The 24921-nt window shown below is 42.8% G+C and overlaps 1 protein-coding gene across 1 annotated transcript in view; it reads left to right on the top strand.

Moving 5' to 3' along the window:
- The window catches only part of T265_01494 (hypothetical protein), a gene marked incomplete at both ends in the record, with an annotated part of 21053 nt that extends 4218 nt beyond the window's left edge, over positions 1-16835 (top strand). Inside the window, 5 exons of the mRNA XM_009165535.1 lie at positions 371-555; positions 7852-8006; positions 9236-9364; positions 16014-16141; positions 16720-16835. Coding sequence (XP_009163799.1) covers positions 371-555; positions 7852-8006; positions 9236-9364; positions 16014-16141; positions 16720-16835 — 713 coding nt within the window. The remainder of the gene's footprint in view (positions 1-370; positions 556-7851; positions 8007-9235; positions 9365-16013; positions 16142-16719) is intronic.
- Between the last annotated feature and the right edge of the window lie 8086 nt (positions 16836-24921).

Here is a 24921-nt window from a genome sequence, read left to right as displayed (position 1 = left end):
ATATATAAGACGATTCTACCGAAGCATGTCGAATTATTTGTTCATTTGCCCATGATACCATTGCATGTATGCTGCAAATTTAATGTAGGTTGGATTAATTTGGATGGACTTGATCTGAATCTCAAAAGACTTGTGTTATACAGATGGGCTTAGTGGTGCAGTAGGTAACTTTGTTCTACGGAACGACCATCGTTCCTGACCTGGTTTATACGAAGATAAGCGTGGCGTTATGGGGGCTTATAGGCCAGTGTCCATATTTAAACTGTATACTACCTGTGGAAGCATTACTCAGCCTTTTGAAGATATGGCTGCAAAGTCTTCAGAATGAGTTTTCTCACTCGCTTTCGATGTGCTTTCCCAATTGTTCCAGGTACCGGTGAATCCGGGAAGAGTACATTCGTCAAACAGATGAGAATTATTCACGGATCTGGTTACACAGATGACGACAAACGCGCTTTCATCGGTCTCATCTATCAAAACATTTTTATCGCTATGCACACAATGTTGGACGCAATCGAAAAGCTAGGCATAGCCTATTCGAACCCAGATAACCAGGTGAGTGAAGATAAACAGTCAGCGGTTCGGTTTGCTTTCAGCTTTATCCGATTTGAAGGCAGTTTGATTCTACAGGCAACTTTTGCATTCCAAATACAACACAACACCTCAGCACGCAACATATTTCTGGGTCTGCTTTTGTGTAAATCCTATTTTGGGTTTGTCCTGTGCACTATTTACTGTACTACGCTGATCGAAATTCAGTTAACTACAGCTGGCTCGCTCTTCAAAATAGTTTTTACTCGATGCAGTGAACATTATCGTTGACAATATTTGATAAATATTCTTCACATCCGGACGAGTTTGTCTCGGAACGTCGGTTTTACACATCCTCTCCGTTATCAGCGGACGCGGGTCCTAAAAATAAAACGGATAATTAGGGAAAACATGTTTTTATACCGGGTTAACGTAATCGTTGAACTGCATGCTCAGTTGAAGCACATCACAAATGATCTGTTCATCCGAACCTCTTTGAATTCCCTGTCCACATTAGTATTTGTGAAATTAAGCAACCTATTAAATGTCGGTGACTTCCTGAATTACTGCGAACGTGTTCCATTTACTGGACAAAAAATATACTTTTTATCAACAAAGGTAAATTTATACAGCTGAAATCGGCTGACTTTTAAGCTGACCGGTGATCTGTGGTTCCAGTGAACCTTTTTGGGTAGACGCACTAGAGGTATCGGGCGAGGAATACACTTACCGCCAACTGAAATTGAGTTTGATTACATTCTGACACCCAGCCAGATGGCGCAATCAAGCACTTATTTACACGTTAGGACATCTATGTGAGGGAATTACATTTCACCCATTCGAGTAAAATGACAGAGACCAACGACCATTCCGAAAGTCATATTTTTCTTTCTTTGATGTTCACGAACTGCCGACTGAATGCATAGCTGGTAGTAAAACAACCTTGAAGGGCCCGCCTAACCCGTTCCTCAGTTCGCTATGCAAAAAGTGGCTCACTATGCCCCAATCACTGGCAAATTCCACTTCTTTCCTAACGGCTCCCCATCGTTCTCTTCAGACGTCTGTAGTTTGGACTTAATTGCAGCCACAAATATGATTGAAACTTAGGGATTACTCGAAAGGTATTTTGCGAGTTATCTATTGGATATTCCATGTTGCATTCTGGGAGATATTTTGCTTGTTAGATAACATCCCGCAGTACACATTTCTGGAATTGCTGGAGCCCTTTTTATAAGATTCACTGGTCTTAGAGTAGTGTATTGAAAACTTTTAGCGGAGTATGAAAAATTTCGAGTAGAGATAATTCGTTTGGATTAAAGAAAGTGACGACAGAGCAACCAAAGCAAGAATATTTATATGAGATTTTCCGGAATTTAGCTCTTATGCAACTCAGGTGTTTGTTTCGCCGTGATCTTAAAGTTGCTACTTCAGAAGTGCAGATTTCCGTCACTATTACTTAATTTCTGTGCTCAATACAGCCAAAATCAGCGTTGTAATAACTAGACAGTTTGGCGCATACTTGTTCCGAACTGGTTTCCAACTCGATACATTCTACTACTTGTTGCTAGATTTAGTTTCCTAAGGTCTCCTTCGTTCCTCCTGGTCGATACAGGTCAGCTGTTTCCACCACTGACTGACATCGATTAGATTTGAATAGAACGATTGTAACATGTTTCCAGTTTGAATTTGGTTAGCTTATGGTAACCACTGGCGAGCTTCACTGTAAGCAAATAAGTACGCACCAGAATTCTGTTCTCAAGAAAGTTGTCGGAGAAATCGCCTATTGACGTGGTTCTGATGAGTTCATATAAACAGTGATAGATTCACCGTTTACCCTTCTGAGTTCATTATGCGCATTTGAGCGCTCACCATACTAGCCTCGTTCAACCATTCGCGAATTGGGTGTGTTGCTTAAGGTTGTATTCTTCCACTATGTTGAATTCGTCTACTCTAGATCCCCGCTCAAAAATTGACGATATGGTCCCAGTCATTTAGAATGCAACATCGGAGATAGATGGTAATAATGCTGTGATGAGAGCACCACTATTGGACCAAACGAACGTCTTTTTGGCAGCATGGACATTTGAGGAGTATGAAATTCACCCTCTGCAGAAGAACCATGTTATGGTGGGCCCTCACCAAACGAAAGGTCCTAGATGACGGCTCAGTTGCGGGTAGATTTGTTCGGCCGTTACACGGTTCGCACACCATTCGTCCGCGTGCCCTATATGACCCCTTCAAAAAGGGATCTTATCTAACCTCGTCGACCAGTGTAGTTTTGGACAGCATTCCGGATAGCGGTCCAAAGTACACCGATTGCGTGCTTCAGTCAGTCTAGCTGATCTAAGATGTTGTGGGCGTTCTTTGTTGGCTAGAAATGCACGCATAACAGTAGTGCGACCCAAAAGTTTAAGAATGGCGTTCTGTTCCACAAGTGGCTAAGCTAAGTCAACTTCAAAGGTCTTTGGGAATTTTAGAAAATGTATGCTATTCAACCCAGATGCTGTGTGACATAGTGCACGACACATGGAACACATGTACGGAATTTGATCATTCGAATGGATTATACTGAGCAACCGGGGCGAGATGACTCGGTGGTTAGAGCGCGAATTTGCTGACCGGAAGATCCGTGATTCGAAGCCGACCTCTGAATCTCGACCTGAGTAACCTGGTAGTATCCAAGCCCTCGTGATTCCTTTGGATGGCGTGGTGGCTAGGCACTGAAAGGGTACTTCACCTGAATGAGTTCAACTGTCTACTACGAAAGCGCCTCCAACCCTAATGTGCACTCCAGTATTGATTGGTTTATGCGCATTTCTGGTTAGATGCCGTATTTCTCACACTAAAGGCAGTTCATGGACACGTTCGCGTTTTCTGTGCATTCCGCGGGCACATGCGTATTCACCTTACGTTTCTTCCGCGTTTTGTCCTCTTTCTGCCACAAGCAATCCCTTTTTCGCATTCAAGACGCGCTGAGTTTATCTGTCTCACGAGCGTTCAACGTGAATGTGCTGAACCTTGTGTTCGTTTCCGAGGTATTTCATCCAGTAACCTATGGCTTAAACTACAAATTTTCTCACAGTGCTATAGTGTCCCCGCATCTATGTATATAGATTGAAGAGGTGTTACGTTTACCCATAATCCTATCTAATATGTTTACTTGACGTGCGATGATGTGCTCACCTTTATTCATTGAATCTGAGGTTTCCTTCGGTCACCGATAAGGTTACACACATTTCATGACTGTGAAATTCTTGCTATGCTTGAAAGCTTGCTCATTCACTTGGAATATCGGACAGCAAGAGAACGTCATTGTTTCCTAAACTCTTTCCCTTGAGCTACCACCTAAATTGATTGCGCTTTACTGTGTTTTTGTCTTGAAATTTAACAAAAACAGTCTTTGAAATCACAACGCACTTTGAAACGTGTTTTGGAGTCCTTGCAATAGGGTATACATCCTTCCCAAGTATTGCAAATTACAAAAAGAATAATGCACCCATATTGGGAGGGTAAATGCGGTTGCTAACCGATTATAGTGTATGGTAGTGGATGTAAAGTTTCCGGCCCTCCTGTGATAAAGACCTTTTACATATGAAGAAACCATCCGACTTTTATCAAGGAAGTTGGCCTCCTTCACTTTGTCAGGTCTAATTTTTGAACAAAGACATTGACAGCGAAGATTATGGGGTTACAGAGCTTCCTCTCATCATCATCAAGGTTCCTGAGGGATAGTCATCGCTCCTCAGGCCAATTCAGGTGTTCATTCATCCCGGTTTTTAAGCTTAGGCTGAGTACTTTTTCTCAATGCACCCGGAATGGCCGACCACAACACGTTGGCAGACCCATCTAGAATGGAAGAATCATGAATGTTAATGCAGCTGGAATACATAAAAATTAAGATGTAGTGTAGATCTTTGAAGAACACCAGAGTCAGTCGGCAGAGTGGATGTTCGGTCACTTAGACCCGTAAACTGTAGCTGTCGGTGGAACAGTTCTGGATCTGTCCATTTCTGCCTTATGGAGAATTCGGTACTGCCATATAAGTCTGTATAATCCGCAAATGACACTCGTATAGTCTTGTTATTTCTGTCGAGGTGATCAATAAAATGGTGGTAGTGTGGAACGGTTTCCAGCGTAAAATATGGTTTTCAGTGGGCCAACTGGCATTATTAGGCCCAGTAGTTTTCATTCCACCTTGGAATTTTCTTTCAATTCGTTTTAAGGAAGTTTTTGTGCAAGCTAAGTTTCGGAACTATGTGACTCCTTTGTAAAATGTAAACCTTGACTGAACAGGTTGGTGGCTGATTCCGTGCGGACATCAGTTTTATTCCCTGAGTAGCAAAGGTGAAAGAACATCTGGTCCCATAGTCCTTGCTTAATCTGCACAAATTTTTGTGGTTCACTATATTTACCATATTGTTGCCCTCTCGGTGTATAGCAAATGCAGTCTATGGGTTGAAGCTCCAAAAACGTCGAGAGTAAACGCCTAGGGTCATTGGTTTCTGGCAAACGATTCAAAACGTTACTACACAACTGCTCCAGCCGTACGTTGCACTTGTAAGTTCATAGGACACAAGTGGTGCACTAGGGTGTATGAAAATTATAGTAATATCATTCACCAAAATGTGCTCTAACTAACTACAAACCCTGTGAAGAAGCTAACAATATCGAAAATACCAAGGGATATAAGAAGACCGGAAAGTACACAAATGAGGTGATCAAGTAATCAAAAATGTCCGAGGAAGACGATATTTCGCAAATGGGAATACCGGCTGAGAAGTGTAGGTTTACGAAGAGAATGAACTGATGGCCATTCAGCAGTCCGGGGCTGCATTTGCACTCTGAGAATTTGAAGATAAATCACAAAATGGGGGAGAACAAAGGTCACTGGCTTTGAGTGAATGATCACTTGGTCAACTCTATTGCGATAGCTAATGGGACGAACTACTGGGTGTAGATCACAAAACGCTCATCTTCATGACTTAATTTTCGATGTTGAGCAGAGTTACAATCATTGTCCAGTGTGGTGCAACAGTTCATCAAAATTACCCATCTTTTCCAGTACTGGACTGACCGTACTGTAGATCATTGAGTGATCATTGAGCTGTTAAAAAGTTTTGCCCGATATTTGCGGTCCATTGGTGTGATATTCTCACTCGCACCCACACTGGTCAAGAATGACACCTTTGCAACGGCGTCTGACGTTGCAACTGAATTTTGCTGACAAGGGGGTGACCCAAGAAGCCAAGTCTCTAGGTCATCATCAGGAGCGTGAAAACAAGTGTTTGCGCACAAAGTTTTAAAAGAGAACAACTAACTTCGAATGCTGGCATTGTTGCTGACTACTCATTAAGCAACGATCGGTAGTCATGTATTTGTCTCGGTAACAAAACATGTTGTCGTGAGCAGTCTGTGGATTGCGCACGCGTGTGGGTTGTATACTTACACGCCAACTGCGTTCCCGTCAGTGTGAACCTAGTCAGTTCAGCCTTCAAACATTCCCGAATCTAATCTCTTATGGCTATCAATCATGCCTAATTACAGAGCTACTTCTCATCATCAGCATCATCACTATCTTCTTCTGCCTCCTCAGCTGTAAAAACTACATACATGTTGTAGAACGGTTATTGCTGCCACAATCCTATTCGCTAGTGACAGAGAGAGGCATCACTGTTAGAAACTGATGTTATGCTGTCGATGATGATGGCGATGATGATGAGACAGGGATCGACAGGTACACACTGTAGGCGGTGCCTGATATAACTGATTTGTGAATCAAGAAGCGATAGTGTGGTTTTAATAGGGATTATCGACAGTGTACCATAGGAGAGTATTAATCTTTTTTGTGAAAATAAATCCGTGTTTGAAAATGACCAAGGCGTCTGAAGTGTGATTAGACCTGGGTTTTTACAGGCCATAGTCTTGTCAAGCTGCTATGATATTGATATCCTGGATGGGTCCCCGGTGTCAACGGCTGTAACAAACAGTTTTGATCCAACAAGTAGCAAAAACACATGTGGAGGCGGCAAAGCTCTAATCTATACGAGAATCAATGATTAAGTAATTAATAGGGCATGTCAGGTTCTGGAAACGAACAAAACTATCACCTGATTGCGAAGTGACGCTTTACGCTACATTCTGTTGGTCAGATGGGGAAAACTGCTGGTGAGGTAAAATGTACGGCTGTGTGATATGTCATTCTCTTGTTTGATGTGTTGCTTGTGTCGTAATTTTCGAGTACAAAACTGGATCGGTCACAAAGTTTTGTCGTCGAGCCGATTGCCGACTTGATACCGATGTGGAAACTGACGCTTGAACTGTTGATGTATTTAGCGGCGGGGCAAATATGTCAAATAAATTATCTAGGAGAAATGATCTGCCTATAAGATATATTGCGCAGTTGAATAGACTGGGTGCAGCCGAAAACTGTCTGACTGTCTAACTGTGTAGTCCAGATTCAACTTCGTAAAAGACTAGACTTCGGCGTTGTAAGATGCATCGATATGATTTGTCGATTCAACTCGGGAGTTCGCCTGACTGGCGTTATCGGCCTGTGCTTTACCTCCTGTTGGAGAACCAACTTTACACATTTAGCAATCATGACGACGGATGACACTGTAATTCTGAGCTGATAGATAAATTATGTCCTGGTTATTTAACAAATGTTGGGTGCACACTTTGAAGCAATGGTGTTGCTTGTTAATTACAAACTGTTACAGCAACTGGAGCATAGAGATTAGACAATGAAACGGCGACTCCGCACAAAAGCAACTGGAAAACGAAAGAGCAACTGGAAACAGGCGACGGTCAGTCAGTTGAACACCCTTGAATAGCACTTTGATCAAATACAGATATAGTGTTAGAGGGATACCGCTGGTGTGACGAAGCCCACTTGCAAAGTCATGTCGTTTCAATAAACAAGAAACAGAGACTTAGTTGCTTAGTATAATCACTGATATCAGCAGTGCTCCAATTTTCAAAAATGGGTGACAAGTACATACTGAATTCGGTCTATATCCTTAGAAATTTCTGTGCTAAAGTTACTATTAATCAAAACTACGTATCACGTAATGTTGTCCCACAATGTCAAACATCACCTCTCTAGTTATCTGTAGCCTACACCCTGGAACACGTATTCCACCCGCCAAAGATTATTGTTACCAGTTGCCAAGCAAAACCTAAGTTTTGGCAATCGCCGCTTCAAGAACGAGAAGTCAAGTGTAGCTCCATCTACGTCTTTATTGAGGTTTATACTGATAAATCCTTTGTTTTTCGCCAAAGTTATCATGAGTATTTCTACAACTTTCACATTCTACTTAGGCAAACGTCGAACTTATTCGTGAGGTTGACGCTGAATCCGTTACTCAGTTGGAGCCCGATAAAGTGGTCGCGATTAGTCAGCTTTGGGCTGATCCAGGAATGAAGGAGTGCTACGAACGTCGGCGTGAGTTTCAGCTGACGGATTCGTCGAAGTAGTAAGCGATCCCACCAACTAGCATTTTGATGATATATATATGCTACATTTTGTGATGAATAGGCATTTTTGTTTAACATAACCTGCGTCAGAGCAGAAGAACCCACAAGTAACTTGTCCTTGACAGTGTGACCAATCTATGTCCGACAAGTAGTTACTACCACCTCCACATACATTCCAGGTGTATTCTTGAATATAGAAATGATTTGTTGATAGTGAGAACTTTGGTTGGTAGTACTGATTAGGTGCTTGAATTTTTCAACAACAGAAAACTGAACAGTGGCTTCCTGATTGTTAGAGCTATTTGGCATCGCGCCAATCATGAACTCTACAAGCGTTTGGGATTGGGAACCAGAATTTAAAATACTCAATCTTCACACTACGTTCGTTACCTTGACGCCTCCAGGTTCTTGCGCCAGCTCATGTAGTTGGACGTGGCGAAATCAGGACGGAACAAACTCTCATCAGCTACTTCGCTAAATATGAACTTTCTTTCAGCTTCTCAGATGAATACATGTACGATCACATGACTACAACAAAGTATCTGGATAATGAAGAGTCACCGCGTACTAAGTGATCCAGTGCGTGGATGCCATGTGTAGAAACTTCATTAGTGTATAATTGAAGTTGTTTGTATGGAATGACAATCGTTAGGGGCCAGTTACCAGATTTTCCGTACCAGTAATCCAAAATGAGCTTCATCATAAAACAAGCAGAATGGTGGAAACTATTCACAAGTTTGCTGAAAACTCTTCGACAGCTCATGACCGGTTTCGCCCTTTTCGGTGCTCATCAGTTAGGCACAGTCCCGGAGTTTCCTTATGTTCCACTTGAACCCAAATTGGACTTTTTTGAGAACTACACTCATTTGCAAATCAATTTGGTTTTCACGAGAGACTAAACTGAATCTTTCGTTAATGATATTCTACAACTGAATGTGCTGCACACAGGCCGCCTCATGTTTCTTTTGGTACGATATTCAAGATATCGCAGTATATTTTCATAAAGGAAACTACTCACAAGGCAGGACATTCAGTTGTAGAATATCATAAACGAGAGATTCATTTGGGTCTCTCGTGAAAACCAAACTAATTTGCAAATGGGTGTACTTCTCGAAAGCTATATAGCGTTTTATCCTATTTGCCAAATACGTCACCGAATTTGGGAAGGCGAATAGAACAAGCCTGAATTTGTGTGGTTGGTGAGTAAAGCAATGTATTACTGTTTCAGCTATCTTGACAACTTCGAGCGGATTGCCGATCCAGCATTTCTCCCAAACCTCCAAGATATCCTGCGAGTTCGAGTTCCGACAACAGGAATAATCGAATACCCCTTCAATTTGGACTCAACGGTCTTTAGGTAAGTGTGCTTTGAAGTTTGCTTCCGGGCAAACAATTCGTCAGTGCTACAAACAATGTCTACCGCTGAGTACTATAAGATACTTTTTACGGTTTCCAGTTTTCAGAAAACCAGGATGTTTCATATCAGTGTTTGGTTTGCGACCAGTCTAAATAGAATCCAATCGATCCTGATTTCACGGCAACAGTTTTCTCCACCATTTCCTAGCGTTCTGTTTGTTCGGATTTGTTTAGATTCTTTTCAGATACCATGAATCGGTTGAGACTGCCATGCTCTAAGACACCGTTGCCACTGATTGACAGAGCAATGCCCTGCGAGCCACTCGGAGGGTCTCGAATTAGCAATGTAGGATAGTGGTTTATATATATTACGTTGACGTTGTACCCATTCTACCTTTACTGTTTAGCGGAAAACTCAACTTTCATGCTGATAAATAGTTGAAGTCTCCATTATCCGCTTGTAACAAGCCTTGTTGTTCTCAGATTTCGGGACAGAAAATGGTGGGTTCCTTCTATGCGTTTGCCAAATTAGATGAGGCGAAATGCTTCTGGAATCCATTTTGCTGGTCACATCCATTTATCACTCCTGTGATATTGTGTTATTGCGCGAGCGCATTGTGCAAACTATGGGGGCTGAATAATCAATAAACGATACCGACGCGCTTGTAATTACCCATGAAACGCAAGTAATTGTCGACTTGGACAGCAGAACCCCTCCATATCACTCAGTGCTTTGATACGTAGCGCAACTTCTCGGTAAACAAAATACAAGCTAGCAGTTTCTAAATTCGTGGATATAACCGACCTAGAAAAGTTTGCGAAATGGTGTACATTCTTGTCTGTCATACCTAACATTTGAATGTGCCTTTAGAACTGAAATTTGTGCAATCATTTAGGTCGAATTTTCACTCCAAAGCTTCAACAAAATGGTATGTCACGCAAGCGCCTAGTGTTTTGCACTACATCTGTTCATCCCTACTAACATCTCACCTTAGGAACGGGCACAAGCCTGTCTTGATTAATCACACTCCAACTAACAGACACAAGCTCGTTCGTGGACTTTCAGGGTATCAGCCATGATATGCGATACCTTAGAACTAGCGCTCAAGCACAGGTAAATAGCTGCCAGACATCCAAAGCACACCTGAATTGCAAGGTATTCAAATGCCAAAGGGATGGCTCTTGTAGTCGAATGCTTCTGCCGTTGTGACTGCTCGCCTGTGAGTGATATGGTGGAACTGGATGGATCATTGTGAACTGTATAGCCGGATTAATCTGGTGCTTAGTTTTACCCAGTGATCGTACATGTTACGGGGTTTGTTTTATCACAATGTCTGCTGAGCAATCTTCGCGGATGGGACATTCGTAAGTTGCGGTAGTTTGCAGAACAAACATGGTTTTCAACTCATCTTTGGTCTGTGAAGCACATTTCTTCTTCGAATGTTGGCTTCGCTAATCATTAGGTTGCATCACAGTTATTCTTTTCGAAACTGTCAAGTAAGCTGTTTTGACTTCCAAATGTAAGATGGCTGAGTATTCTTTAAAAGTTACTGTGTTTCCAACAGTTGACTTATGGATCTCCACCTATCTTTGTCCTTTAGGATTGTTGACGTGGGTGGCCAGCGATCCGAACGGCGAAAGTGGATACACAGCTTTGAGAATGTGACTTCCATAATTTTTCTAGTCGCTCTGAACGAATATGACCAAGTACTGGTAGAAAACAATAACGAAGTATGTTACTGTTACTCTGTTACTTCAATTTTGAACCACAGAAGTCCTAACTGTCGCCCATATGGTTGAGACTTCACCAACTAGTTCGTCCTTGCTCGAAATAGGACTAATTTCGTGCAAACTGGGTTCTCATAGCAAAGAGAGTTAAAGGAGTCTCGGTGACTATGCCAATTTGGTGAGTCCCCAGAAAGGCGAAGCCGATAGTGAGCTATCGAAGAGTTTTCAGTGATTAGTTTCCTTCTTGTTGATCGGTATTCACTCCAATGTGTGGGGTCATAGTCGTACAGAATCGTAGATCACACTGGACCTCTTCCAGTGACAACTCTCCGGTTAATCGCTGTCTTTTTTTTGCATAGTAGGTCGGTCAGAAAACAGTCTTCTATCCAGATAACGATGCGGATTTTTAAAATAATCACAGGTAATCTGGTAGGTATTCAGGCTAGTTTGTGCACAGTTCAATGGGGTGTATTGGGTCGCATGACAAGCTACACGCTCATGGTAGGCGACTCTTGATCACGAGTAGAACTGTGTTCTCGTGTGTAGAGATGCGAGGTCTACTGGAATCGTTTTTAACCAGACCGGTTGTTTTTATCAGTTTGCACCTTCCACCTCATGATTAGGTGCCTCACATGTTAATTACATTGGCTTGTTGTAACTGAGGACCTCTCCTCAGAATAGAAGTAATAAACCAGATATAACATAATATAAGCCAATATCTAGGGCCTTCTTAATCTTCTTAGCTCTCTCACCCACGCAATAGGACCTTTAAACTATCACTTTGGTATCAGTGTGTACGTATTCCACGGTGAACCGTCGAGGTGTGGATACTGCATCCGTTCGTAAGTCCTAGCAAATTGTAACTGTCACACTTTTATCCTGGATTGTTTAGGTATTTGTTGCATTTTTATTGCAATTTCTCGTTTAACATATTTAACCGACTTCAGGTCCTAACTTTGCTTCATAGATGTGCCATTATCCCTTTTCAAGAGAGTGACGTCGATGGAGGGGATTTACCAACAGTGGGGTTTAATTTGTTACTCCAAATTTGTGGCAGAGAATGACAGAAACCCTACATGAAAAGCACAGATAATTCACCGAATGCGTAATACAGAGCAGAGAGTTTTCCAGAAATTTTCCCAACAACGGCTGCTCAAACCCCCGGTTTATTGTGCTTCATCCAGTGCATGATGAAACCAGGTTTCCGCTGGATCATTGAACTGTCCAATGAACAGTCCACATGCTCGCTTTTTGCCATTTCGAGATAGCGAACCAGGTTCGCCATCGATGAGAATGTTGGTAGCTCACTGCTACCATTCCGTTCACTGAGGTGGGCGTTTTGGCTGTCTCTATTTGAGACAGCATCTTCATCGGTTGGTAGATAAACTACAGTCTACTACGCTCAGACGACTGGCGTCGAAGTTGCTCATATCAACAGACATAACAACATCCAGAGAGCCTTTTTTGTAGGTCTATCAAAATTATAGTTGATGCAGTCGAACTCAGGTCCTAGCAAGATACGTTGCTCGACTGTCTCAGACGTACCAGGTCGTATTCGCTGCAACCTTTGAAGGGTTCTCTGTCACGAGCACCAGTAGCATAAATACGAAGTCTCGCTCTTTGAGAGCTTCTGCTTGAACTAGATGTGCACATCTGACGGACCGGATGCCTTTGAAGCAAAATCGATGAAAGTATTAACGAAACACACTCATTTGCAGACTAATTTGGTTTTTCGAGAGAATCACCTGGAACCCAGCTGAATCTCTCGTTTGTGATGTTTCAAGGCCAATGGATGTGCTGCATCAGGCCGTCTTATGTTTTAGTCGCTACGATATTCGAGATATCGCGATGCACGTATATATGTAATGCACTACTCATAAGGTTGCTGAAACCTCGCGGACCTTCCTTGACCGGTTTCGCCCTTCTTGGGGCTTATCACGTAGGCACAGTCCTCAGTGTTTTCACACACCTTATGAATAGTGCAGTACGTCTATATATTTGTGGCGATATCTCAAATATCGTTCCAACCGAAGCATCAGGTTTCACAGAAGGTCGCGTGTTAACGACCGGACTTCGGTTAAGGCATTAGTTCAGACGTAAAATGACCGCCTATGAAGGTTTAGGGAGTGTGATAAAGTAATACCCTAGCTCAGTTCTAGGTCTGAATCTTCCATGTTTTCCGCAGGAGAACCACTGAGAGCACAGAAAGTGTGGTAAACGCTCAAAACCAGGCGGAAGAAGCGTGTGCAGTGCGTTGCATTTAAAGTGCATGCGGCAACTACATTCTAGAAATTTTGAGGCCTTCCGGGTGTGCCACTAGCAAGCGACATTCAGCAGATAGTAAATCCTGACTGGCTGTTGAGTCCACACTTTCGACCAATCAGAGCTCGCCTTGATACCGCCAAACAGCCCTATCTTCTGGCCATTCACGTGTGTGTTAAGCATTTTGGCCGTAGCAAGGCCTAACCGAGAGCGGTAAAGCTGTTTTTGGCGCAAGAATCCGCCTAACAACCAGTCAAATCTGTTGCAACCTTTTCATGTTGTTTTGAGATAAGGATTCGCTTCGGAGCTTGATACACCCAATAATGTTGATCCGAAAGCTAGCTTATTTAAAAAAACACGTCCTACTTTTATTCCCTTGACAGCTTTTGTATCAGTATTTAAATTCCCTGAGGGCTGTTCGCGGGCTAAGGGGGCATTACCGGTGCAAGTGAAGGAGCACACTGATCTTCAGAATTGGTGAGGATGAGGATTTTCACAGCAAACAGGGAAAGTGGAAAGTCCACGCGCTTGAGGCAAAGTTTGCGCAAGTGTCGCTCCGAGAACTCTTCTGTCAAACACCGGACTTTGAACGAGTCAAGCGGAATAGTCATGCTCCTGTTCTGGTTTAATTATTCGTGTGAGTCCACACCAAAGGGAAGCACTCGAGTTTCGCTCTTATTAGAGCTCATCACCAGTGCATATCTAATGGCCGTGCCGGGATTTGAACCCCGGACATTTGCGAGGCTAGGGTGTAACCACTACTCCACCAACACACGTTGGACGCATCTGAATCTTCACGTCTAAACAGGCGAACGCGTTCGCACTTGAGCGATGTGATTGGTGTGCCCGAGTAATCGAACAACGACCCAGTAAATGTCCTGGTTTTGACGATCGATTGGCCCGCTAGTCAAGACTTCCCAGTCAGGTAGCGTGGCACACAATTGAAACCCACTGGACAAATTTTTGATTGCAATTTTGGGGTTTTGCAGAATAGGTATTTTGTTCATCGTCACGCCACTCTCGTTTGAACGGTCGTTCTAATAACAGCGAAACTCGAGTCCAGTGCTTCCTTTTGGTGTGGACTCACCGGAATAACTACGCCAGAACAGGAGCACGACCGTCCAAACGAGAGTGGTGTGACTATGAACAAAATACCTATCCCGCAAAACTTCAGGACTGCATTCAAGCGGAATAGGTGAAGACACTTATAACAGAACTAGTTTGGTCGACCTCTACAGAAAGTTTCATTGAGGATAGATTATCATAGACCAAGGTGACCCATGGATTGTTGCTAACATATTCTCAGTGCTGTGTGGCCCTTATTTAAGCCGACGCGCTGAATTTTTGGAATCAGTTTTGCATGATTAGTATCGAACAGTTCAAGAGTTTTATTAGAGGTCTAGCGTAGCCAACTCGTTGGGAAAACCAAANGTCTATTCCTGCTGGCCATCCTCGTTTTTGTTCAAAGAGTTCAAATGGAATCCCTATCATGTGAGCAGGTTTTTCGAAGGATCCGATTCTAGAAGGTTTGGTTTCCTAGTCGAGCTGGTCAACATATCAACAGTTTGGTAGTTGAGATAACATACTACTCATTTAAGCTACAGTAACGTGGAGAGACTTGGAAACCGCCGTTAGTTTCGGTATATTTGCTTCCTTTCCAAGCTATAAACCGTTTACCACGGCAGAAATTTGTACATCTTCGAAAAACAATGGAATATTATAGCTTGGTATCATATCACGCTTTGTGGTTTTAATGTCAGTGATTCATTTTAGAGCTGTCCAGTTGCAGTAGACCGATCCTTAGCTCGATGAAGGTTGCTATTCAGCTCTATTATTCCACGTATCTCTTCATTTATCCACTGAAGAAAATCCTAGATCTCCTCATTTAGATGCTTTCTTTCGCAGTTAGCCGCAAAGGTCGAATTGTCATCAAAGCCTTTCCGGAAAATTTTCACACCATTTCGCCTAATTTCCGTTGTGTTTTAGAACCGGATGGAAGAAAGCTTGCTACTCTTCCGCACCATCATTAATTACCCGTGCTTCCAAACGGCATCGATCATACTATTTTTGAATAAAAAGGATATTCTGGAGGAGAAAATTCAGTATTCCCATTTGAAAGATTACTTTCCCAAATTCACAGGTGAGCGATCTCCAAATGCACAAAGTGAACATGTGCACTGCGTTGATGACGAACATAATGTATACTTAATTGAATGACAAAATCTGCCGTGCGTCTCCAGAGTGATCAGTCACACCTTTTTGCGCTAGCACTGATTCACACATTGTAATAATTATTTTTGGTTAGTTTTCAGTTAACCTCTATGGTCAACATTTCAGAAGAGCTTGGTAAACAATCGGTAGTTTTTTTTACCAAGCTCTTCTGAAATGATGACTTTTCAATCGGTTCCAAACTTTTTCCATTTGATTGAAAACTCTATGGTCAACGTTCAAACGGAGAGGTTGTTTTTGAACGCTTTCTAGGAAAAAGGGACTGGTGAAAAGCTTCTTCTGGCCGTCAGTATTGTCGCAACGAAAAACTTATTATCACAGTCGAGTTTTTAACTTCTTTTGTGTTTAAAATAAAATAGATTCTTAATAAATTGTCGAACTTCCATACAATTAACACAATCCCACTCCCGATAAAATTTTCTTCAAAGAAGGTGTGCTTTTTCCACTTCAGGACCTGAAAAGGACGCCATTTCTGCGAGAAATTTTGTCCTGAAGATGTACCAAGATCTGAATATCGATGCTGAACGAACCGTATACTCTCATTTTACTTGCGCAACAGGTATGTTCGTGGTCAACTGGGAATCAGCCACTGGATTTGCAATACTGAAGGCTATCATTCGGTGTTGCTGGTCCATTTTGAATTTCTGCCATTTTATTCAGTGTCACCCCTTTTTTAGTTGGTATTTAGTCCTTTGCCTGAAGATGACTTACGACAGAAAGCTCATAGGCCAGATATATCTGTTTTATCATTATTTTTTTAATCACCAGTGGTGAGAATTCGAACTTGTGACCTCCCTGGTAGAAGTTGAAGTTCAAACGAGTCAGCCACGACCGGTTCGTTTAAATCAGTGTGAGTAACTTACTTTTGGACAGGGCATAATTAAATATGAAGAATATGGCAACAGGAGAAGCGCTGCAGAAGAACTGTTGAGAATCCTGACTATTTAAGCAATTTAAAGAGCTTAATTGCCTATCTTCAATGCCCAACTCAAAAAAGTTGCATTTTTGTCGAAAGTGGAATACAAGTTGAGGTCGGTGGAGTAAATGCATTCTTTCGGAGAACGACTCAGGTTTTTCTTTAATATATCTATTATTAGCTTCACTGTATTTTGAATAAAGTTCAGAAATTTATGTAAGCTATTTGTTCGCATTTTCGCTCCAATCCCGTAGATACGGAGAACATTCGCGTGGTGTTTATTGCCGTCAAGGATACTATCCTCCAAGCCAATCTGAAAGAATACAACTTGGTCTAGTTATCAACCTCCTGGACTCCGTTGACGATGCTGTTATCCTTGGTCCATTGAGTGGGCCTACTGTCTACTGCGTAGACTCTTCTGAGTACTTGTGAAACTAACAGCTGTTGTGCGAGTCTAAACATCCATCGTGTTTGAATTAGCTGGCACAATTTTATTTTTAATGAAATGCAACCACCTATGACTCTAGCAGCCACTAGTTATTCAACTGGCTATCAGCGTTGAAATGTCAGACTATGTGAATCAGGCCATAATTTTTTTTCGAAACTAGGGCCACCTTATGCTACAGGTTCCTAATTTCAGTACTTTAATGCAGGTCAGCAAAAGCGTTGTATTTAGACTGAAACAAGAATCGTGGTCAGCCAAAAGCAAACACCAAGAGATAGATGTAGCTAACAGAATAGCATACAGGATTGAGCGTCGCTGAGAAATCTCAAGCATGCGTTACTTTCGCTTGCCTTTCAGTCATCGTATTTTTGCAAACGGGTCCATCACAGCTTCAGATTTCCGATAACGGCATGTCCTATGGACAGGTTGTGATATCCGGTCTCCCTTATAAACAGGAAAACTTTGCGTCAACTCAAAACTCTGAGAAGATAGCAAACAAGGCTGTTAAGCCTTTCAAAGGATCAGAAATTTACACTAGAAAAGTCATTAGGAAGAGGCACTTTGTGTTTCAGTTCTTACATAAGACAACGCAAAAGACCAGTTTCCCGGCTGCACCAAGTTCTCATATCAATCAAGATCGATATGGCGGTAAGAAAGTTCGCTGCAATTTTCTAAGCTGGGCGACTGTCACACCCTGACTTGAACAGTAAGTTGGCCGAGTGCTTCCCTGCTCAGATGCGTGATAAAATTACTGGAACCAAAAAGTCAGTGAAGTCTCTCCTAGTAAGTGGCATTTGGATATTCACCTGAGTAATCTGCAGCAAACAGACGGCCTTCAGTTTCCGTTGTTAAAACGTTCGGTAGAGTTCATTTTGTTTGATCCGTTTTGTCCGCAGGCAGTCCATAGGCAGCTTCGCCCTGCTTTTGGTTCATCAGGCAGGCTTAATCACCAGAGCCGGAGATGATCAATTTGGTCAAATGTGTGCATATGGGATCTACTTGATTATCTTTGTAGAGGAATCTAGAGGGGACCCTAAGGCGTAGATTATGCTGTTAACTGGGACGGACTTCATCAACCCTCAAGTTCTTGTAAGTCCATCATACATGTGAGCTCAGTGGCCAGTTTGTTTGAACATCCCGATCTGATGCTGTAGCTCTGACGTAGTTGTCGGTCTTGAGCGCTGCGACGGTCCCGCGGGCCACACTGGCTGGTACTTTGATCCGCCAGATGCAACCATACCATTGAGGTCAAAGTGTAGCAGTAAGGTCATGATCACTGAGACCCCATACTGCGAGTAATCGTGCTACGAGGCGGTTCGGGTTGTACAGTCCTCTGCGGTAGGAGTATGAAGGCAGTAGTGTGTTTCCCCCAGGCGACCAGCATGTTCATATTCTTGGAAGCAGCGATGCTGCCTCCCCCCGAGGAAGGATAGGGTAGTAAACGTCAACCCTAAAAATTCCACATTCCGGTCGCCCAAGGTTAACCGTGACCGCCAATCATCCAATACGGTGGAAATACTTTTAAAACCAACCAGTCCGATGCTGCTTGAAAGGCATCTGCTGCACGCAACCGCACCGAGAATGAGACAATAATGCCTTATTACCTGCACCCTCGGGTTAGGCCAACTCCCTGCAGCCGAGCAGGTCAGACTATTGAGTCATCGGCTCCGGGCAGAGTCCCACATCCTCCCACTGCCTCGTGGGTCAGACTTTTGAGTCAGAGGCTCACGATGGGGTACCTCAACCAGAATCTTATCCTCGGCCTGGAAAACCGGGAAGTGTTATTCGCCCGCACAGTTGCGTGTCTATCAAAACCCCTCCCTAGTCCCTGCCCAAAACACAAAATATTGCTAAGTCATTTGACTTTCAGTCATCTGACTGATTTGCCTTATGCACCATACTGCCTATCAACAGCACACAAAATAACATCTTATTAAGTCCAGGAAATCCCTTCCACATAGGAGCTTTTAACGTCCGTCAATGTTGCAAACTGGCAGTGCTTGCTGAGACCTTATACTAACTTAAAATTGACGTATGCTGTTTCTCTGAAACAAGCAGTCCGGTTATCCAGCTCAATCCAGCTCAATGTCTCTGTAAAATGCAAAGTGCCGTTACAAGCCTGGGTGGGTGCGAAACCTAGTCTCAAGCTTTCGGATGAGCCGGTTGAGGTTTGTCTACCCGGGCAGTTGTACCACTCGCGGTGGTCTTCCAAAAATGAATAGTTCCATCTGGATAAGGGATTCCTGAACCTCTTTCGGACAACGTCTCAGGCGTGACATCTGCTTATCCGTCAAAGGTCGAGTGCGTTCCATATTACGATACCGGCCAGAAACCTGGCCACCGATGACGCCAAGATACTTTTAGTGTTTGACCATTGATGTTTTCGGAGTGTTTTCTGAGTCTGGTGAGAACACCGGATTAGTAATGCTGAAGAGAGAGAGATAACTCGCCCAAGACATGTGAACTGACCACACTCCTCAGATGGCGCTGGCATGGCCACGTATGCCAGTCGACCGACTTCCTCAACTGGCTCTTTTCGCACATCCACGTGAAGGCTGGGACCGAACCAGTGGAAGTCGAACAGTGACTTCGCAGTGATGTTTGAAAGACATTTTCAGTAAACTCAATTGCGTCATTCATTTCCGTCTTCCTGGATAGGTACCCCGAGTCGGGGCACATCCATAGAATGTAGAGAGATTGTCAGATATGACCCAGTCGAGCCCTCAATGGCGCTTGTGCATCCAAGCTCTTGCCTTCAGTCCATAGCCCACTTCTCAACCTAACAACTTAAAAGTTCACTGGCAACCTTTTAGTTGCGCGTCAGGTGATACTGATGATATCGATGATGTTGTTTTTGATCATGCATGTGTTAAAAATCTAACCCCAATTAAGGATACTGGTCATCCGTTTCATCTATGTCCTTCATTAAGTGATTTATAAGATGGAAAGCCCAATATAGCTATGCAGTTATGGTGCGTACTTACTGATCGGAAGGTCCGTGGTCCGGACTCAACCTCGGCATTTCAACACTCCTGTCTAGGATTGGCAGCCCTACTCTGTTTCACCCCTCGTGCTTCCTTCGGGTGGCATGCCATCTTGGCGCCCGAGGGCTGTAGCAGCTGAACGTTGTTAGCTGAGGAAAAGCATCAATGTAATATGGAAATGCTGAAAGAATACATGATCCATATGTTAAATGCAGTGACTGCAGATAAGAAGTCATCAAACTTAATAAATTTCCTAATAATTTAGAAGCCAGACAATCTGCATATCGTATAGAAAGGAGTAGACGAGGGCACAAAGAACAGTATCATACGAGAGTGATTTAGACCACTTTCAACTGAGGCAGGAAGAGGCCGAAACCACAAGAATAATAAATCTTCCCCCGAGAATGATGGAGGCATTCCTGAAGGTACCTGGAAATTAGATAAGTTCGCTCACGAAANTGATGTAGACCCCTTTCAACTGAGGCGGAAAGAGGCCGAAATCACGAGAATAATGAATGTTGCACCGAAAATGATGGACGCATTCCCGAAGGTATCTGGAACGTAGATAAGTTCGCTCACGAAAATTCTAATTAAAACTGATATCCGGCGCTGTATGGAGCTCAGAAGATCAAAAACCGCGCCAGGAATGATGAAGACGCTAGGAAGTTTTCACTTATTGTGTGCCTAGGTGCTCCATGACGGTTTATAGCCTTATTTATAACTTATCGGGAACACCGTCACAGTCTGAGATTAGCGAGATACAAATTATAAGAAGCCCTTGCGACATTTTTTATGAACTGAAGTTAAGTGATCGGGAATCAATTTCTTCCCAACGGATTTGGTTTCTTCAGTAATATCATGCTTTGATCATGATGTACTCGTTGCCGTTTACGCCAGAGATCACTTCGGTGAGACGAAACTACGGTGTGCTTGAATAGTATACCGTGTGAGCTTAGGGCGATTAAAAAACACCCTGCTGGTCTAACCACTTAGGCCAACAATCTTTAGCACGGTTTGAATACAGTGAACTATCTTCAAACGCTGTCGCATTCACTGAATCAGTATATCGATCTTCGTCTATAGGGATGAATCTAGCTTGAATCTAGTGGTTATGTTTTTGCAGACCGAAAATCAAGGGTGATTTACAGATGGACATGTTTATATTGCGTTTTCCCGGGGGAGGGGGTAATCTTGACATACCATACTGCATATAAGTCTACTGGAAACTTCGACCGCTCACTACCTGTTTTTTTTACTGTACTTGGAGCTTACCGGAAAGTCGCAAATATTTTGTTTTACTACGACATTAAATTTTAGGTGCCTGGTGAAATAGGCTCATTTGCAATGTAACTTGTTATAAACGTGATGCTCAAACCACTTTCCGCTGAGTCTCCCGCTTACAATCTTCTCCAGCTAAATATACAGCATAAAGGATGCACCGCTTTTGGCTGGTAGGATATTCAGGATGTGGATGAGTATTTTCTTAAGATTACGCCATTAACTGTAAGGCGTACCGCTTTTTTGACGTGGCCTAGCGAATCAAACGGGTGAAAAATGACCATAGTACGACGCATCCGAAAGCCCGAAAGGACTAGTAATATCACATAGCAGTCCCCTCTAGACAATGAACTACCGTTCAGCAACTACATAAACGCCAGCAGAATTCGAAGAATCGCCTACCATGTACTGACGATGTTTGCTCGCGAGCCAGTTACAAAGCTTGAGAACAGATTAAGTGCCACATGATCAGCAGCCAACTTCTATACAAACGTTGTTTCGAGCAATAAGTTGTGCAGTCCAAATAAGAGCTCAGCTAATTTACCTTAACACAAGAGGCGGAGAAACCTGAAAGTCCGTGGAATATCCAACGCAAAATACCGTTCCTCCAAGGCAACAGGAGAGCTTTTCAGGATAGTTTGCGCCCCGATTCTTTCAAAGAATTTTATGAAATTTTGATAAGTAGCCCGATACAGACCACTTGAAATGAAGCCGGAGTTCGGTGAAAACAATGTCAACGTTATACGAAAAAGTAGTGCAAAATATTTGTGGCATCGGCTCGGAGGGGTTGCCTTCATGATGTTCGGCATGCGCAACTTGATCCAATGCCACTGATGAATGAAACACATTAGTAGGACTCAAGCTGAATCTCACAGTGTCTAAAGGTGCGTTGAGCGAACTGCATAAAAGTGAAACCCAACCGGTGGCTTTTTTCCTTGACCAAATTCCGTGTTTGAAGCTGTCGCTCATCAGAAACTTCGGCAGTGGCTACTAACCAGGGGTGTAGATTCTGGGGCCTGTGCCTTCTAAATGCACTGTAACCCCACTGCTGAGGTACTTTATGGGCTTATAGGAAAGCGTTACCCGTATTCATCGTGTTTCTTATTGCAGAAACTACCAGCCCCGTTGGTAGTTTGGAGAGATTTCGTCCTGTGAATGAAGCCGATCTATCGTGAAAACTGCAAAGCACTGTACAGCTGTTTCGTCATTATTGTGAACCATCTACAAACCGCAATCCACGAATCCCCGGGGAGTGTGGAACACGTGAATGTCAAGTTGATAATCCGAACACAAGCGTTCGACGACGACAGGTTGCTCAGCAGTGCGGTTAACTCGCAATTAGACGAGATCCAGCGCGACCGCTGATGATTTCCAATGAGGAAGAAACAGCTGTACAGTGCTTCGCGGTATTCCAGCATAGATTGTTTCCACGTTTTGGACGAATTCTTTATCAAGGTAGTCCCCAATCATTTTGTTTATTTTTGTTACCCGTCTACTTGCACCCGACACTTCTGGTGTTGAAATTGTTCATGGGGCTTCCACCGACAATATTGATATCCTTGGTTCAGGCACTTCAGGAGTGAAAAATATTTTAGACAGTTTAAAAACACACTTGTTTTATCCGTCTGGAGCAGGGAGTGTGCAAGATGATTCCGCAAGTTTGTGTGGAATAAAAAACAAGCGACGTGGGTTTGTACGGCGTAATCCCGATTCAAATCGTCAAACTCCTTACACTGCTAACAACTTATAAGTAGCTCAGATGAAAAGATAATCCGTGAGTTGAGTGAAGCTTCTTTGTGACAAGTTCTCGTTCGAGCAGCCAAACAACACGTGACAGGCGATTTAGTCCCTGTGATTGGAGCATGAATGCCACCATATCCTCTCTAAATGGAAGAAATAATATTACTGACCAACCGCTCGTGGCCAAAATGTTAGGTGCTCCAATTATTAGCCGAGGGGTGTGGTCGCTCTGGAGATTCGTAAGACGCGCAATGATGTTGATTTTCAACAGGGCTCGAACAGCTACACAATACTTCTTGGATCTTCTGGTATAGATTAGCTTCATCTGGGGGACGAAATTTCGATCTGTACTCTCAATTCTCCATTAATTATCAACAGGAACGTACATAGAGGGTTAACCAGTGTAAAAACGCTTCTCTGCGTGAAATCAATTCTAGTGACCATAATTTTTATAAACTATCTGAAGAGATTCCGGCGTCCGTCACTCATTAAATGAAGATTATATTCTCTAGTTGGTTTCAAGTTTATAAGATCAGCTTCCTTTGTCCATAATACAGAAACAAACATTTTTTGGATTCTGCGAAAGGACTAATCATCAACATTTCCATGAATTAGAAAGCTCCTGTTTCTGAAAAAGGTTAATCTATTCAGCTTAAAAAGCGGCAGACGAATTTCAGATGATTGGAAATTTGGCGGTTCATATGATCAGATTTCACTTTGTTCCGATTAACTTTTTATGCCTATGCCATCAAACAAAATGCACTGCTTGGTGGAATGAATTGTCTCACAATTGTTTTAGGGATAGAGTAAGCCAATTGATAGTAGAAAAATGGAGAATATGAACATCATTTTCTTGAAGTTTGGACAAAAACACTTTCAAAATTAACATAATCGTTTGACAACCCCGCGCCACTTAGACGAAATAATCATTTTTCTCAGTAAAATGCGGATTTAAATGTATCATGTGCCTGGAATTTGAGATAGAGTCCCTTAGAAGTGCATCAACAGACTGTTCGAGGTTTGGTGAAATAAGCACTCGAAAATATATGTGAATAAAGACGTTTGAACACATTATACATATTTCCACAATAGTGAACGACGAGATCAATTCAACCACTTGAATAACGCTGAACTGACGAAGAATTTGTACTTGATTCCGTCGCCAGACATGTGTTCTTGTTTAAAAGTGGTGCTTTGAAGGGCTCATCTAGTTCTCAACGGTTTGTCTGCAGATCAGGTACCTTGAAGGAACACTTCATCGGGGGCCTTCCACGCTACTCCTTGGAGGTGTCTATGGCAAGGATTTTCATTAATTTTATTGCTGTACCAAATTTTCCTCAAGTGTAACTTTCAACTGGTATGTGGAATTGTAGATTGAATGGATTAGATGAAAATATTATTTTCAGCTGCCTTCATTTGCACAAAACTGCCATAAACAACATTTATTGCACCTTCCGTTGTGGAACTGGTGGATAGCTCCACTGCGAATATTGCACTGGAATAATTTATGCTCGTTTAGGTGATGGAGCGATCGTAGGGAGTCAGCACTCCTTTGTTAATTAGCGGAATTATTTGTAAAACAATGAGTGAAGGCCACCTTAAATTTATGCTGGTGAAGGGCGTGCCACGAAGTCTGGTAACCGGAGTTGGAGCAAATGCAACCCTGAACTGATTGTCAACCAAAGGAAACGAAAAATTCGTTTTTCGGAAAAGGTGTCATTAAACGAGAGTCTCGAAACTTGTACAAATAACTGCTTGTATTAACTGTAATTATAATGGAGTTGATTGAATGTGGGTTGATTTGAAATCACCTGCACACGAAAGTGTATGATGCCAACTGAACTTCCACTCGATGGCCGTCCAATTACTGGCACGACATCGCAGTCTATAACATCGGGCTGCTTGCGGATGGAATTAGAATGCAGCAGTAGGACAGAGTGTTGGAGTCTCATGCAAACATCGGGTTTATGTTCCAC

The sequence above is a fragment of the Opisthorchis viverrini genome (assembly GCF_000715545.1).
Source record: "Opisthorchis viverrini unplaced genomic scaffold opera_v5_16, whole genome shotgun sequence".
Taxonomy (NCBI): domain Eukaryota; kingdom Metazoa; phylum Platyhelminthes; class Trematoda; order Opisthorchiida; family Opisthorchiidae; genus Opisthorchis; species Opisthorchis viverrini.
This window is presented reverse-complemented; position numbering and strand designations above follow the sequence as displayed.